Source organism: Octodon degus, unplaced genomic scaffold (assembly GCF_000260255.1).
Source record: "Octodon degus isolate 3935 unplaced genomic scaffold, OctDeg1.0 scaffold00032, whole genome shotgun sequence".
Taxonomy (NCBI): domain Eukaryota; kingdom Metazoa; phylum Chordata; class Mammalia; order Rodentia; family Octodontidae; genus Octodon; species Octodon degus.
Window position 1 is genome coordinate 10,933,788 of NW_004524608.1, and position 17,565 is coordinate 10,951,352.

General features: G+C 40.3%; 1 protein-coding gene across 1 annotated transcript in view; it reads left to right on the forward strand.

Annotated features, from left to right (window-relative positions):
- The window catches only part of Dpp4 (dipeptidyl peptidase 4), a 79,418-nt gene that overhangs the window by 59,718 nt on the left and 2,135 nt on the right, over positions 1-17,565 (forward strand). Inside the window, exons 20-25 of the mRNA XM_023713776.1 lie at positions 37-231; positions 3,233-3,287; positions 3,907-4,006; positions 6,921-6,985; positions 16,659-16,731; positions 16,997-17,070. Of these exons, the coding sequence (XP_023569544.1) occupies positions 37-231; positions 3,233-3,287; positions 3,907-4,006; positions 6,921-6,985; positions 16,659-16,731; positions 16,997-17,070 (562 nt within the window). The remainder of the gene's footprint in view (positions 1-36; positions 232-3,232; positions 3,288-3,906; positions 4,007-6,920; positions 6,986-16,658; positions 16,732-16,996; positions 17,071-17,565) is intronic.

The following is a 17,565-nucleotide window of genomic DNA, read 5'->3' on the forward strand; positions in this document are numbered from 1 at the left end:
TGAAAGCCAACAATTTGGCTTTTGGTTTTTTTACAGATATGCTGGCCCCTGTAGTCAAAAAGCAGATGCTGTCTTCAGACTCAACTGGGCCACTTACCTCGCAAGTACAGAAAACATCATAGTAGCGAGCTTTGACGGCAGAGGAAGCGGTTATCAAGGAGATAAGATCATGCACGCAATCAACAGAAGACTGGGGACCTTTGAAATTGAAGATCAAATTGAAGCAACCAGGTGATTACCACAAGATGGATTCAAACTACACTTCCCCTTGATTTGTATTTGACAATTGTAAACTATAAACAATTTAAAGTGTGCAAGGAAGAATTTGAAATCTTTCCTCCTTGCGGTAGGCTTTTAGTGAAGATACTATGTTTGGATGAAAATATTTGTCATTACTGATTTACATGAAGTTTCCAAAAGGCATTTCTTAGCTCCATCTTTGTCTATGACTCTAGGAAGGGAGATGACCCATGAGCTACTACAGTCTAAGAACAGAGACTCAAAATTTATTAAACACACAGACAAGCTGAGAGATACATGTACCAGAATAAGCATCTGAATAAACAGTGAAGCCCACTTTTGGATTCAGAGATAAGGACTCCCTGTAGATTTGCACTGTAGGAAGTCACTGTTTCAAATTCTTAGGCAGGTGTGCCCTACAGTTTGGATAAGGGTGACTCTTGTATTTTGGGGAAAACAACTATCATGGGTCACAATTTTTTTTTGGTGGGGAGGGTTTCCAGGGATTGAACTCAGGACCTTGTGCTTGCCAGGCAGATACTTATTCCACTGAGCTATCTGCCCAGAAAAGCTTTTTTTTTTTTTTTTTTTTTTTTTTGATATCAGGGATCAAACTCAGGACCTTGCACTTTCCAGGCAGGTGCTTATGCCACTGAACTATATCCCTGGCATGATCACATTTATAAAAGCTTAAATATGGATAACACCTCACTTTTGGTTTTTTTGTTTTGCTTTGTTTGTATTTTTGTTTGGTTTTTTTGAGACAGGATCTCACTATGTGATTCAGGCCAGTAACTATGTAGCCCAAATTGGCTTTGCCCTCACACCCATCCTGCCTCAGGCTCCCAAGCGCTAGGATTTCAGAGCGCACCCCCACACCTGCACACCCCTACACCGCTTTCTCTTGCACTCTTTCCTTATGAGTCTATGTTGATATGATCCAAATGATGAGTGATGAGTTCCTCACAATGCACAGGTGACAAGGAAGTGTCCTACTGCAGCCACTATCACTTAGGCTGCATAGAACCCCAGGAAGTGGTTGTTCTTACCATACTTCCAGTTAAAATGTGCAGGCTTTTAGAATAACCTACCACAGTAAAATCAGGATTAGAATCGAGGCCCATCCTAACTCTTCTATTCAATCATATCAACTGTTAAATGGAAAATATAATCTTTGAGTTTTCATAACTAACTGCATGGACATCCAAGGAAGCTTAATGGGTGAGGGGGTTTGAGACACTATTGTGAAATCATAGACTAGAAAATGCAGAAAGATTCATGAATGATTAAATGAGTGGAGAAAATTTCTTTTAATGAACAACCAAACTAAAAAGATGATAGTTTACATGGCTCTTACTGAAATATGGGTAAGAACAACCACTTCCCAGGGCTGCTGTGCAGACTAAGTGACAGTGACTGCAGTAGGACACTTCCTTGTTACCTGTGCATTGTGAGGAACTTATCACTCAGGATTTGGATCACATCAACATAGACTCATAAGGAAAGAGGTCTATTAAATATCCTGGAGTGAGTGAAATCCTCTTGTACTAAAGTTAATAATTATTTCCCTTAAGAGTTGCAAGAGAAAGATCTAGAGGCAGGATAAATTTGGTCAAGGGTGAGATATTCAAGGAAGTTTTTCTCTCTCTAGACCTCTCTTCTGGGTATGAAAGATGATACAGGGCTCAGAGCCTCTCAAATTGGACCTATAAAGTCCTACATCAATTATGCAACTTGAATTACCAAAATCCTGAGGTATGGCATGTTTGCAACAGGGCACCATTTCAGAAAATAAAAGAAGCCTAATGTAACAACACAGACAGATCTCATACTGTTCAATGAAAGAGGTACAGGTTCTTATATCCTGTGTGAGCCAATTTATATAAACTCCTACGCCAGGTATGATTTCAGGTGGTGCTTTTGTGAACTCTAACGAAAGAGAAACACTTCATTTTGTGCCTTTGGAAAGAGAAATGACCTAAGCTCTATGACAGTATGCAGAGGCTCTGACTTCAAGGGTGTGTTCACTACACAGACAATTATCGGGTGTGCTCTCTGGAGTCAAAGCTCACATAGTTATTATGAAGCCTTCAAGTTTAAAAATTTAACATGAAGAAGATCAGTGGAACACTATTTTTAATTTTCTCTATGGCCTGCACCATCAACTGAAAATACAGAAACCCTCAAAGCCACATAAATGTTAATACAGAAGCTCCAACGTATCCCACAATACTCCAGAGTTGAGTGTTCTATTTGATAGAGTTTTAAGTACAATTCCTTTTGAAGTCAGGCTAAGATTAAGAAATAGGTATGTAAAAATAAAGTTTAAAGAGAATAAAAAAAGGAAATAGGTACATAAGACATATTTCTCATTTCTTTATTAGAGCTACGTTTCTGAACACAGTTTAGTGGCAAAAAGACTTCTTAATCCATCAAGGAAAAATTGCTTTCTACTTTATGGTGCTGAGCTAACTAATCAACACCCAGCATAAGAAGGGATTTATTTAGACAGTGGTGTTTAAGACCTCAGGTAGGGGGCCCAGTGACATTTATAGGCCTTACCCAGATGTTCTCCCTGCCCTTATCTTTCTCCATTGAGGGGGCAGACACTGTCAAATGGAAAAACATCTGGAGATATTTAAATTCAATTATGTAAAGAAAAGTGCATCTGGGCTGCAAATTTTTATATAAAGCTGTGAAAAAAACTGCCAGGATTTGTTTTCTGTGAAACACACACACACACACACACACACACACACACACACACACACACACGATTTTTATGGACTCTAGTAAAAGCAAGTCTTGTTCCTCTGGATCCTAAGTTAGCCTGGTAGACAGTTATCTCAGGTGTGTTTGATTGCTGGCAGCGATACTCCTAGTTTCAGATAAAATGAAATAAGTAACAAATGGCAGGATTTCACATTTGTACAGTTATCTTGGTTGTCTATACTCAGAGGAAAGCTGATTTGTGAACTTTCATGTGTTTCAGACAATTTTCAAAAATGGGATTTGTGGATAGCAACCGGATTGCGATTTGGGGCTGGGTAAGTAGTTTGACTGATGCGTCTGTGTGCGCTCCTTGGTTAGTATAACCCAGAGCATGCTAACTCATCTCTGGGTGCAAATATTTGCAGATGCGAAGCGTGTCTAACAGTTCTTGGGTCACTGGGTAGGGCTCCCGCGGAGGTCTGCTGAGCCAGACTTGAACGTGGTTTATTGTGATGAGGGGGACAGGTGAGAAGGGGAAAAGCAGAAGAAAGGGAGAGAAAGAGGGAGGGAGAAAGCGGGGAGAAAGAGGAAGGGAGGAAGGGGGAGCCTGAAAGGAGAGAGAGGGAAGTGAGACTTCTTATGAGTCAGCCAGTAAAGATTTTGTGTTTATTGTTTTTATTTATTCATTTTTCTTTCATTGGTTCACCCAGTCTCCAGGGACAGGAAATTTTCCATAGTTTTTTCCTTTCATCTTACCAAGAAAAGAGACCAGGGCTCTGAAAGCGTAGTCTTGAGATACGGCCCAATTAAGGCCAATTTAAGCCTCTTATAGCATGCTTTTTCTCTCTAAAGAGGCACAGTATATAAAGACGTGAGAAATGTGGAAGCTGCAACTCGCTTACCATATGTCCTTAATCCTTTACCTCCATAAAAATAACCGTTTCCATTCCTTAGTCATATGGAGGGTACGTAACCTCCATGGTCCTGGGATCGGGAAGTGGTGTGTTCAAGTGTGGAATAGCTGTGGCTCCCGTGTCACGGTGGGATTACTACGGTATGTACTTTCTCTCAGCTTCAAAGAAATAATAAATGTTAACCTTAAAATTTCAGTAACAAAACCGTTCCTTTCTGAGTTTCAGTGTTTCCATAACAAATATAGACGGCCAATTCATCTCAGAGGTTCTTTACGGATACCTAGTATAAGATGATCTTATTTCTTCTGCTATCATGCAAGACTGGGGGGTATATGTTATCTACACATGTAGCTTCTTACCAATAAATTCTGTTTTCCAAATTTTAAAACAACCTCAGCACCCCATCTCTCAGATAAATCCTTTCTTTATTTAGCTTGATGTGGGAGCTTTAAATATTAGAGGTAGAAAGGAAATGTGCATCTTTTTCCCTTTGGGTAAAAGTTAAATATAAATTGGGCTTTGGGTAGAAAGAGAAGAATAAAGACTGAATAAATTTTGGGTGGGAGTACTTATTTCTCACTGTCTCTTACTAGGTGAGTGATACTGTAGACTGTCATGTTTTTCACTGAGAAACTAACTACATCTCTGCCTACATCTCAATTCCTGTATACACCGTAAGGGTAGAATCATTGAGAAGATGTGCTTACTAAGTATCTCGGGTTCTGACACACGGTACAAGCAGGCCTCTCTTTTAAAGTCAATGGAAGCCAATCCACAAAACAGAATTGCTATTTTCTTTTGTTTTAAAAATTGGAGGGCATAGTTACCACTTGATCTGTACACAATGGCATTGTTTTCATGCCACACTTTTCTACTTGATATTGTTCTGTTGGATGGCTTGTTTTTGGAGACCTCTTGTGGTCAATAGAATACTAGGAACAGTCTTTGTGAGTTTAAAAACATGTAATGGTAAGATGGGAATATATATATATATATATCAACTAATTTACAGGAATTAAATAGTGTTTAGTATGTGAGAATTTGAACAGTATCCAAAGTATATTAAAATAGGTAAATAGTTTTGAAGAATATTTTTAAAAGTTTACAATAGCCACTTTATGCAGTTGTGTATAATATTTTAAATGTTATTTTTAAATGCCTAAACCTTCTTACACATGTTCACCAGGCTAGTACAATGACAAGGCAATATGATGCACTAACAAAATGGAATTGAAGGCTTCAGCTTCAATTTTATTTGGAGGGAAATTTTATTTTTCTTTAGAGGCCTTTTTCCCCTACCAAGTGTTATTAATATTTGAATGTTAAATTTTAGACTACATAAGCACTTTATTAAGACCTTATATTTAAACATCCTTTAAAATACAGTATTTTATGAGTGTCTTCTATATGTATAAAATTGCATAGTCTTATTCATTTTAAACAAAATAAGACATAATTGTTTCTCATTTAGAAGTATTTTTGTACAAATAGCATGAAGAATACATGTGGAACAACTAATTCTCATTAATGCTTTTTATCTCTAATGACCATCATTCAAAAAGAGTTGCATGGTTGAATTTAGGTGATATCCCCATTTAAAGAATTAAGAGACTCAGTACTGAAATACACAAGTACAATGATATACAAGCTATTAACCTATGTAACACAGTGGCAATAAATCATTCTTCTGCTTATTTACTGAAATCTAGCTACTTAAGAAAGCAGCTTTCACCCAGCAGAAAAGTATAAAAACGAAATATAAGAAGTAAAGCCATGCTGTTATATTGAGCTGAAGGGGACTCAGGTCAACAATTTCTGACATTGCCAGTGAAGTGAAAGACCCAATACTATTAGGGACTAATGAACTCTTTTGTATTATTTTGCTGAGTTAACACACCTATAATATTCAAATAACGGAACTTAACAAAAAAGGGGATACAGATGATTGTCCATTTTGTTCCTGTGTATTCAAGGTGGTTAGGATAGATATATAGTTACATTCTCTTAATGAATAGAGTGATTTGTTCTAATGGTATTTGTAAATAGGATATCATGTCTGCATCTTGTACAACAGTTAACCATTGGGAGGAATGTATGCAATGTGTTAATTATTGAAACTGTCCTACCAATTTGATTTGAAACTGTCTCATTGCTATTTATCAATAAAATTATGAAAAAAATTAAAAAAATGTTTCCAAAGGGAAAAAAAAGAAAGCAGCTTTCAAAACAGTCACATCAGATTTATTTCTGAAGTTATATTAGAATTTTGCCTTCATAAATTTTCTCATTGATATTTTAGGATGATGTCTATATAATGCATAATCTGGTTTTAAAATTGAGCAGAAATACATCTACTTATACAAAGTATCTAATTATGGGTATTATTTCCCCCCCTACTTTAAAGGGGCTTTAGACATTTCAGCAGAAAATATTATGTACTCCACTTCACAGTGTTCAAGTGTTATAACGTCAAACATGAGACTTCTCCCCAAAATAGGGGAGAATAGATGTTTAATGTGTACTATGATACACAAGCTGAGCCGGTGTGGGACTAATAAGTGCCACAGGTGAGTCCCTACCTGCTGAAAAATAGAAGAAACATAACTTAAATAATCATTGCTAGTAGGTTCCAGAAAGAAATAGAATATTATAAATTAAAGTATACATGAGGCACATATTATAAATTAGGGCAAAATATTTGAGAGAATTGGGGCTTTAACTGACTTTCTTTGAGCAGGTTATACTTCACATTTGTCTTTTCTGCCAGTGAATTATTAATTGAGCTTTAGGTCATTTAGTTTGCTGTCCTTCTGGCTGACCACATCATGACACCCCCAAGTTAGGGTGGGGAAGGGAAAGTCTTGTGTCTGAGTGGTGGTCTGGGAGTTAGCACTGGGGTTACATTAACAAGCCAAATCTAGAGGAGACACATCTGAAGGCAATGCTTTAGACCAGCACATGGCTTGGGTTGTAGGAAAACACCTAAAATAACTGAATAAACCGAAGTAGAATGGCCACTGTGGGAATTACACATGCTGCTTTTTTCTGTCACAGACTCAGTGTACACAGAGCGTTACATGGGTCTCCCAACTCCAGAGGACAACCTTGACCACTACAAGGTAAGAGACGAGGAACGATGTCCATTTTATAGCCTCGTTATAAGTTAAGAAGTTTTAAAGTGTATCTCTTCTAGAAAATATAAAGTTTTTATTTCCAATAAAATCCTTGTTAAAAAGAAATAACACAGGTGGTTTAGAGATACTCCAATAGCTTCCCCTACTATATTCTGCATAATTACAGTTTTTATCGTACGCTATATAGGTCACAATATGCATTCATTTGGAAATACAAAGCAACACCAGATAATTACTTTAATTATAAAAATTTCAGTTTAGAAAACATGTCAAATTCAACGTATTTCTTTAGAGCCCATAAAATTCACTAAAGGTATAATAGTATAATATATTAAAATTACTTATTATACTATCACAATTAAGATAGATATAAGCCTATAATTTTTCTTGTTCATGGCCCACTATGCACATGCTCCTAAATTTCTGAGTAGCATCCAGCAGTCTGGTTGCTCAATAGGAGCAGCAGAGGACGTGTCACTCTGCAGCTGGGCTGCTGCCCTGGAACTGTGGCTGGGCTGCAGCTGCTATTGGCTCGCATTGCTAGTGTGGATACCTCTGCAAAGCTGGAGCTGTTCTCTGTTACCACCTTGATACAACCGGCAGTGCTAGCATAAGGGATTCTTAACAACTTCGGTCCTCCTGAAGTCTTCCTGATTATATTTGTCATGTTCACTGAAGAAAAAAACAAAAAACCCCAAAAAAACCCTAAAACTTACAAGTTACTTCAAATCACCTCTGATGCTCTTGTTCTCCAAAAGACATTGGAAAGTCCTTCTAGGACAGTGAGTTAAAAGGAAAAAAGCAAGAAAGAGGCAAGAAGATAATTCCTCCTCATCTGTGTCAAGACTCCCAATGCAAGGGGTTCACATTAGTACTTTGCTGTGAGCAGTATTTGTGTGTTTTTATGACATCGTCATTACTGTGGATCCTGAAACTGGAGCTCAAAACAAAATAAAATGAAAACTTCTGGTTTTGCAAACAAGAATGAAGATTTAGGTTTTACCTTTTACTTTCAACTTAATAAGCAAATGAGGGGTGTAATGTGTTCAGGTTAGCATCCCATGTGTGTTTTCAATCAAGATAGAAAAGCAACAATTTGCAAAGTGAGGCCCACCAATCATCCTTCTCCTCCAAAGCAGCTCCATGATCAGGTTGTCCTCACTTCTGTCAGTGGTCCCATCTGATACTTTGTACTTCATTCTTCCCACTCGTTCTCCTCCACAACCCAGACTGCTGCAGACACCCTTTCCCCTCTGTGAATCACGCTGCTGTTGTCACTGACATGATGTAGACTTCATAAAGTAAGGCCCAGATTTTCTCCCCTCAGCTTGCCTTCCACTGTGCCAGTCCCTTCCACACAGAGCTAGGAGGCTGGACCTACCCAATGACAGGACAGTAATCCTTCCTTGTGCACTCAGTGACATCCAGTCCATGCTTTTTACCAGGTGGTCAGCTCCCAGCTAATGTTGCCCAGTTTCTACAACAGACCTACTGTCCCCTGAGTGCCCCCTCTGCCTTATCCTTGGCCTGTCATTTGCCCTCCATCTCCACCTCTTAGGAAACCAGCCTCTCCTTCTGAAGTCATGCTCTTTCCCTTCTAATCCTTTCCTGGATTAACTAGTTTGTATTGGATTTTCCCCTGGATGGTGCTGTTAGGCATTCAAAGGTTTCTTCAGCATTATATTCTTTGGATTACTTTGTGTGGAACGTAGCTTTAGAACATTTCCTGATGCAATATACAAACCTTTGAGCAGACACTTTTAGTACAAGTTGTATTTCTTCATTGCTCTGTCTCACTTTGCAGTTGAAATCTTATGAATAGTGTTCCAACCAGTCAGCTTAAATTTGATTGTCAGAGGGTTTTCTTAGCCATTGTGAAGTATAGAAAACTCCTAAAGCACCAGAGGTTTACTGCCCAGGATCCTACCTCCTGCTCTGGAGCATGACGGATGATGAGTCCAAAATTTCATTTTAAAAACTTGATGTGGTAGAGTTGTGCATGCTGTTAGTGCCAGTACTCTGGAGGATGAGGCAGGAGGACCACAAGTGTAAGGCCAGCCCAGGCTATTCAGTGAGGCTGTGTCTCAAAAAATAAAAGGTAAAGAAAAAAGACAGCTCAGGACTAGAGCAGTTCCTTAGCAAATGTAAGGCCTTGGGTTTAATCCCCAGGACTGAAAACATAAAATAAAAACAAATAAAAAATTTAAAATCCTATTCTTCAGAGCCATTAAACCCTGAAATACAAGGTCAAGTTCAATCCCTGAGATAAGCAAGTTTGTGGCACTTGCCTTCCCTTCTCCAAGCACATGGGCTCACAGCTTCTTTCCTCAAAACCAGCCCTCTGTAGAATTGTATAGGATAACAGTCTCAATCTGCCATTTCAATCTATATCTTTCTCCCCTCTTCTATAGGCTCCTCTTCCCCCACACCAACCCTCCTTCCCCAACTCCATCCCCAGCAGCGGCCATTTTCATCTCTCCCCTTAGGTGCTCGCCACATGAGGTAGTCATGTAAATAGAAGTCACTTCCTACTGCCAATGGCAACACACGCACACTGGGTGCACAAAGTCACTCTTTCACTTCACTGCACAGATGGATCCCGAGGACTGTTTAATCCTTCCACGCCAGGAGTCGGGTTTTCTTGGCACGGAATTCACTGCTGGCAATGGACACATTAAAACTGCCAGTACCAGGGAGCTAAAGGTTCCCAATGTGTTACTCAGAGGAATTATCTGGGAGGGTGACAGTGAAGGTGGGCAGAAGAAAGTGAGGCTAATGTATTAACAGAACTGTCTCCACCGGTTAGTTGCTTCCTGGGATCGTGGAGAACTGAATCTATGTGGAGAACTGAATCTAAGTTCCTATTTTTGGTGCACAGCAGGCTTTAGAATAAAGCTGCCCTCCTTTGTTTTTTAAATGAGCCTGTGCTTTTGTCTCTGGCAAGAATACTTTCAAAGATTCTATTTTCCTCCAAGGCCCCAGCTGCCCCTCTGGACCCCATCTTTTACTTTTCTATCCCAGGTGGCTGTTCTCTCTGTCTCTGCCTCTATCTGTCCTCTATCTTTGTCCCTCCCTCGCTCTTTCCCTCTCTTCTTCTTTCCCTCCTTGAAAAGACAAAGAGGACAGTTCCTTGGAGGCCTTCATCACCCCGTGCATTTCTGTGGTCAGAAGAAGGAAATACTTTCAAAATGGCTTCCATTTCATCTGCACCAGTAATTCTTTCCAGTGCATTGAGAATTAGGAATGCCCGAAATAAGAAGTAAAGCCTTGATCTTGGTCTGTGTGGTCAGTTTAAAAGAAAGCTATTGATACAGTAACTAGAATTGTAGCTTTTGGAAGAACACTCCATTTTTAAATAAAACTCAAATGAGAAAAGGATTATTAGCAGCTCTTTAATCACCTGGAGAGAGAGTGACGTCCCCCAGAGGCGCATAAGGAGTGAAATACAGAGCCTACTTTACTGAGGAAAGGGAAGTAGAGAAGCTGTTTGTAGAGGTGAATGCAACAGGCAGAGTGCCATGCACAGGGTTTGTGCCTGGCTGAAAGCTGCCCTGCACTGAACTTGCTGAGGTGTGTGTCACAGGGCTACATCCACCCAGAGGGGACCCTTCCCTAGTCCTTCAAAGCTGCCACATAGATTGGGAGATCGTGGGTTAAGGCTTTAACCAATGCAGTGACACTAGCAGTGACTCAGAAGACTCCTAAAGAAGATCATCATGCACCTACTCCAAGTGGCAAGGCAGCTCCTTTAAATATGAGAAAGTCAGAGGCAAGAAGGCCTTCGTTTCCTTAAAACACCAAAGCACTTGTCCAAGGTGCTCTTGTAGGCAAAGTGGAGGGCGGTGAGCAAATCTGAGCTAACGAGCTGTATGGACATCTGCTTCGCAGTTAGTCTGTGTCCACAGCAAGCAAAGGTGGTGACAGAGCAAAGGAATCAGATATCCAGTGCAGCGACCTTCACAACCATTGGTAACACGCAAACAGACAGGAAGTGTAGCTCCCCCTAGAGGAGTGGGTTCCTGATGACCACTCATGAATGGTCTCGCAAATGGTTGATCATAGTCTCTGGTCAAATTTTTGAAAGATATTCACACAGAGTAGACTCATTCACCGTTTCAAGGTGCCTGGTGGTTTAATTGTTCTGACATGTATTCTGTATGTGAGGGAAAATCCATCATGGGGATGGTAGTCATGAGTATGCCAAATAGATTGCCGTGCATGAAAGAGATAAGTACTTTACAAATTGTGGCTGTACAGCTCCACATCTTTATGTTGGAGTTTGTAGGGAGAGGAAGAGCCAAAATGGCTTTACTTTCATTTATTACATGTATTGATGATGGGACAATATTCTAAGCTCTTCACATGGACTGTCAATTTCAATTCTACCTTCCAATCTTCTAAGATAATATTCTACTTATCCCCATTTTACTGACATGGAAACTGAGGCACAAAAATGTTAAGTAAAATAACACGTTAAGTAAAATGTTAGGAGTTGGGGAAGACAGGGTCACCATCTGTATCCAAGAGAGGAAGTAGGAGGAAGACTGGCAGGAGAGACAGAGATGCTCACCACAAGCTGTGCAGAGGGGAGAGGCCAAGCACCAGAGGAGATGGGTGAGTAACAGGCAGAGTGGTTTCCTGGGAATTGGTGAGGCAGGTTCAGTGATCCAAGGGGGCTGGGGAGATAGCTCAGCAGTATAAAAGCCTGCTTGGCAAGCACAAGGTCTTGAGTTCAATCCCTGGAACCAAAACCCCCCAGTGATCTGAGGAATAATAGAAGAAGGGTAGTGGGAAGAGAAGGCCAACTGGTGACCAATAAGGCAGGATAAGACAGGAGAAAATGTGTTCACAAATACACAGGGAAGTGCAAGATCAAGGGCAGGAGAAGTGGGGCCCAGTCCTGAGCCTGGCTGCCAAGAGAAGAGGGCAGCCTGGAACACACAGAAGGGCTGATTTAACTTGTAGAGGAGATTTATTTTGCATTTTGCTCAGAATTTGATAGGCTTTTGGCAAGTGTACGAAACAGTCATAGATTTGGCAGTCTTCTGCTAGCAGATTTGAAATGTTCAATCCTTAAGAACTGCTGCATCGTTAGGTTATGCAAAACAGGGTGCAATTTTGTAAATATGCCATCTTGTACTGATTTGACATTTGTTCTATTATCCCAGAATATGCCAAAGGGAGAGAGACCTTCAGATTTAAGCCAAACCTTAACTTGTTTGTGGAGTGCTGATAAAATGTTGACTGCTGTGTGATCTTTAAAGAAGCCAGTGTTGCCTGTGAGGCCTGAGGTAGAGCCCCCTGTCTGGGGCTGATGGGAGCTCTTTCTCTGGCACCACATGGGTGCTGTTGTTGATAGACATAAACAAGAGCCACATCTGATGCAGTGGGTGGGATACATTTTTTTTCTTTAACATTTTCTCTGGCCCCTGTCACGGAATTAATGATGCTTCCCAAAGTGGCATCATTTAATATTATTTATGTGGCATCAATTGCAAAATAGAATTCATACATAAGCCAGTAAATTTAAAGTAGTGTTTTGCTAAATTTCTGTATTTATGGCTATTAGGTCCAGTGCCTGCTTTCTCTTTCTACAAGAGACTGGGTATGGTGATGAGTTGTTTGGTTGTGATGTCCAGGGACACTAGAATATGATGGTGACAGAATGGGCTTTGGCTTTAGGAAGACCTACATCCAAATTATTTCTTCCACTTACCTGAATATGAGCTTCAGTAGGTCACTTATGCCTCACTGATCCTCAGTTTTATCATCTGGATAATGGGAATAATCAGACCTTCCCCAAAGGTTTATAGAAATGGTTACCGGCGCTGCCTGTGCCTACCTGCAGCAAGAGCACAGAACACAGCAGCTGCCACCGTCAGTATCTTCAGGAAGCACATGGTCCTCACGGTTCAGAGATTGCTCAAGGGGTAGCTTGTAGGTTGTATAACGTCTCTTTCTCACCGCACTTCCCTACTCTTATCAGCTCTTTTATTTCAAAAATACAAAGATTTATTTGTTGGAAGGTAACTGAGGAACCAGCATGATCCAACTAGCAGCTACAGATGGTTCTTCTTGGGGATTGAAGGAAAAGCTCCTCACAGCGAGGCTGTGGAAGCAGCACTGCCACTGGACCAAACCTTCCTACTTCTCCTTGCCAGGCTGTTGCTGGCAGCAGGGTTCTCCGGAAGTTTCTAGCCTCGGGAGAGTGCCAACAGTACTACCATTGCATCTTTGCCCATTTATCACTCTGAGCTTCCTTTTTAGTGTTTGGTGATAGACTATTCAGCTTCTAACTTAGTCATCCATTTCCTTTTTTATTTCTGTTTGCCTGGATAGGCAAAGCGGGGGTAATCCTATTTGTATGGGTTAAAATAGCACAATTAGTTTTCCCCAATCATTAATCACTTCTTAAGTGAATCCTTGCATTCCTTTCACTGGGTTTGTAAGTTATCTTCCCAACTTAACGTGTGCCATTCAGTGGACTGTAAAGACCTAAATGAGAAGCCAGAAGACATTCAAGTGGTGAATGATCAGTCAGTGGTTCCGGAGGCAAAGCGACATAGCTGTGTTTTTCTTGGGGAAAGAGTTAGCCTGCCTTGAAGTGGGTGTGTCCACAAGCTGCCTGCCTCCGGCTAACAGAAAGGTCCCTGTGGAGGCTTCTAGGGGAAGCAGGGGGACTTCGCATTTGAAATGGCACACTGATCTTACAGTTGCAGGGAAAGCTTTTGTTTTATTTTTCTCTTGCTGCATTAAAGTATTTGTCTCTCTTTCTTTGTAGTGTAATATTGTTAATGTAAAACAATTTGCATCATGACACTTTTATCACAGTTTTCGTCTTTTTCTCAGTATGTTGCGTTTCTCACCATGTCTAGTTCATCACAGCTACAGTGTGTACATCACAACATTTATCTTAGGCTCAGGGTTTTACTTGTTTATAAAAATTGTCTTCTTTCAGCCTGTATTCACTCCATTTAAGAAAAAAAAGGCAGCCAGAAACTGTTTTGGTCCAAACTCCAGTAGCTATCACATTCCTTGCTAACTGTCCTGCGTATTTATATGTCTTCTAACTATTACTCTATGTTTCAATGACATTTCTCAGTTTCGTGGCACTGGGAGGTTGAGGAGCAGCTTTTGCTATTCATGCTGGCAAGCACGGCAGGCCCCTGAGGTTGCCGGAGGTGAGGGGAGGTGACAGTTGTGTATCTGGGTCAGGTCTGGGTGTTAACGTTGTCTGCCTTCTGCGAGCACAAAGCCAGATTTGACTCAGGGAGGAGCAAGGTAAAAGGAGCATGACAAGCAGCGAAGAGCACCAGAGGACTCTGAAGGGTCTCCCAATCCTGCAGCTCAGAATATTAACGCTCACTATCAATCTTCAGGCCTCAGCCACTGCTGTTGCTAGCTTTGAATAGTGCACAGCAGTAGCATTTAGGGAGACTTATTTTAACCCTTCCTTCTCTGAGCAGACAATTGTTCAGAATTCTATTGTTGCATGATGCTACATTTCACCTGAACCATCAGGACACATGCCTCCCACATTTCACATGGCTCTTTAGACCAATCCCTGTCCAAGTTACTTGTTTTATGACAAAGCATGATATGTACCCAGGAACCAGAGGATCTATTATTATTGTATACTTCAAAGTGTAGGGCAGGGCATCAATGTTTTAATTCATACGATTCCTTTTCTGGGAGACATATTGTCAACACCTTTGAATTTTAGAAGGGATGAAGTACAACTTACATATAAGAAGTAAGGGGGGTTTGCCATCAGACTTGTTCAGCTCTAACCCACAGATGGATCCTGGTTCAAGCTACTTACCTTCCCATTGTCACCATTTCCATTATAAAGTAGGGAGCATATAGATGTTTCATGGAGGTTAGATACAACAGTGCTTTTGTAATTCCTTCATGATACATAACACAGAGACAGGCACAGAAAAATTCTCAGTAATTGTTAGTATTACTAGTGACATGATATTGTAGGTTTAAAGTAGATCAAATGTACTTCATTAAATGTCTGAATAAGAATATTTTATTAAACCTCCCTTAGCTATTTCAACTAGCACTGTGTCAAGATGAGAATAATAAACAATATAGACAAATCTCTCTTAAGATGCTATTGTTTAGAGAGATACAAATAAATATTGATTAACTAGGTGCAAAAAATGAATGGATGGTTGGATGAATGAGGTAATGGGACGGATGGATAGATGGATGGATGGAAGGATGGATACACAGATAGGCTTATTGGGACATCTCATCAAATGAAAAGTTGCTCAAAAAGAAAATACACTATCACTTTTAATAAGTCATAAATATTTATTCTGGAAATTCATGAATTCTCAGCTCAGTCAACTGCATTTTTTTGGGTAAAAAGTTGTGGACATAATGTCTTTTTCCAGAAAGACTGTCACAGAAGTCTTTCATCATTGTCAACAATTTAACCTTAACAAATGCTTCTGCCCTGTCTCTTGATTCCTATTTATGTGATGGAGAAAGAAGAGTCATTCTTATTTCCATTTCATAGAAAATAAGGCTCAAAGTACAGCATGTCTCCAGTTTTGCAGCTCACTGACACTGAGCCTGAAACCAGAGTACAAGTGCCCCGAGCAGGACTCCCATCAAAAGATGTCTATAAAATACAAATCTTGGTTCTCATTAGATTTTACCAAGGTGTACTAGTTGCTGCTTTAAAGGCAGGGTATTGCCTCTTTCTCTGTCCATCCCATTACAGCACAGTCAAAGCAGATTTGAGCTTACTACCGCTCAGTCTCCTCTTTACCTGGATTTTAACCAGCATTCCAACTTTGCGAATTTCCTTAAATTAAAACCAGGTGCCTAGTTCTATAATTGCAAAGGTTTCTTCACTCAAAATCTCTGACCCCATTCCAGATTTTCTGACTCGGGCCCTGAACCTATCCTCATAAAATCTGACCTCTCAATTTTTATCCTATATTTCCCTAGCCCTTTTAGCAATGACTTATCTAACGGCAGCATGTTCTACAGTATTCAGAATAACACGGCCAGTAAGAACTCACTGATTTTCTAAGGCCGCCTTTGATCTTTTTCACCACTTTCCCCTTCCTTCTATTACATCTGCCTAGGTTTTAAACATCTGTTCTCAAAGAGGTAATATTTGCTCTTCATTCAGAATTTAGCAATGTGGACCAAAGTTCACATGACATATTGCAAAGCATGTCTAGTTGCAAATGCTATGTACAGGCTCTTTGAAATGTAGCATGTATGGCACCATGTGACACATGGTTGCCATAGTAATACACTTTTTGGCTGAACTACAGCAGAAGCCCATGGAACGTACATTGCTAATATGAGACTCTGCCCTGTGCTGCACAGGACACAGCCAATCTGGGATCTGGATCCCAAGAGGCTTTGCATGCAGCCTGGGTGGCAGGTGCCCTCTTCCTATGTGTACAGGGAAGATGCAGCTTTCTCCCTTTCCAGTCCTGTCTCCCAGGCACAGGGCATGCTGTGCATTCTGCCATGCATGGAGACAGCATTTGCTTGAATATCGGTTTTCTATATTTTGTATCAAAGGGGGCCCCAGCTGAAAACATTTTATTTTGTAAACTGAAGTGAAAAATCAGTTTATGGCAGATCCTTTTTTGAATAATGACATTCTTTTTCCCAATTCCAGAATTCAACAGTCATGAGCAGAGCTGAAAATTTTAAACAAGTTGAGTACCTCCTTATTCATGGAACAGCAGATGGTGAGTTTCAGTTAATTAGACTTTTTAGTATCACAGACAGGTTTGCAATTTCACTACTGACAAAACAAAAGCATGAGGGGCAAGACTGTTACATTTACTTCAATAAAACAGTGTTGCTTTCCACAACTCACTTGTCTTGGGCTAGATGGGATGCTGAGTCCTAGAACTTCAAACAGTCCCTTTCTTCTTGTGCCTTTCCCACCCTTCGGTATGAGAAAAATGAAGAGGCTACTCGCTACTTGATGTTTCCTTTCTCTCCCCACAGATAACGTTCACTTTCAGCAATCAGCTCAGATCTCCAAAGCACTGGTGGACGCTGGAGTGGATTTCCAGGCCATGGTACAGAAAAACTTTGTTTAATGAGAGCAAAGTGGAGTTTAGTTCCTTCTTTAAGGGCTACCTGCTCCTATAGAAGTCCCAGAAGACAGGGAATCAGAGGACAAGTGGTGTCCTTGAGTCTTATACAACATAATGTTCAATCCTATTAGCAAGCTTGGGGTTGGAAGCACGATATTGCATGTCCTTGGGATGTCAAAACATTGCTCTCCTATTCATGTGGTTGTTCAGTCTCTATTTTGATTCAGAAGCACTCACTTATTCAGTAAATGTGTGGCAGAGTAATTCTGAAGTGAAACCAGTATGATAACAGAGCAGCTCAAATATGAAAATCCATTTCTGTCTCGTATACATTACTAGCCAACCCAATCACAGTGAGATATTAATCATCAGCACACTTCACATCTTACCACTGCTATGTTATTGTGTGCTGAACAACCACAGGCAATAAGCAGTTAGGTTTAATAAAGTCAGAAATAGCTATAGCAATGGTTTGTT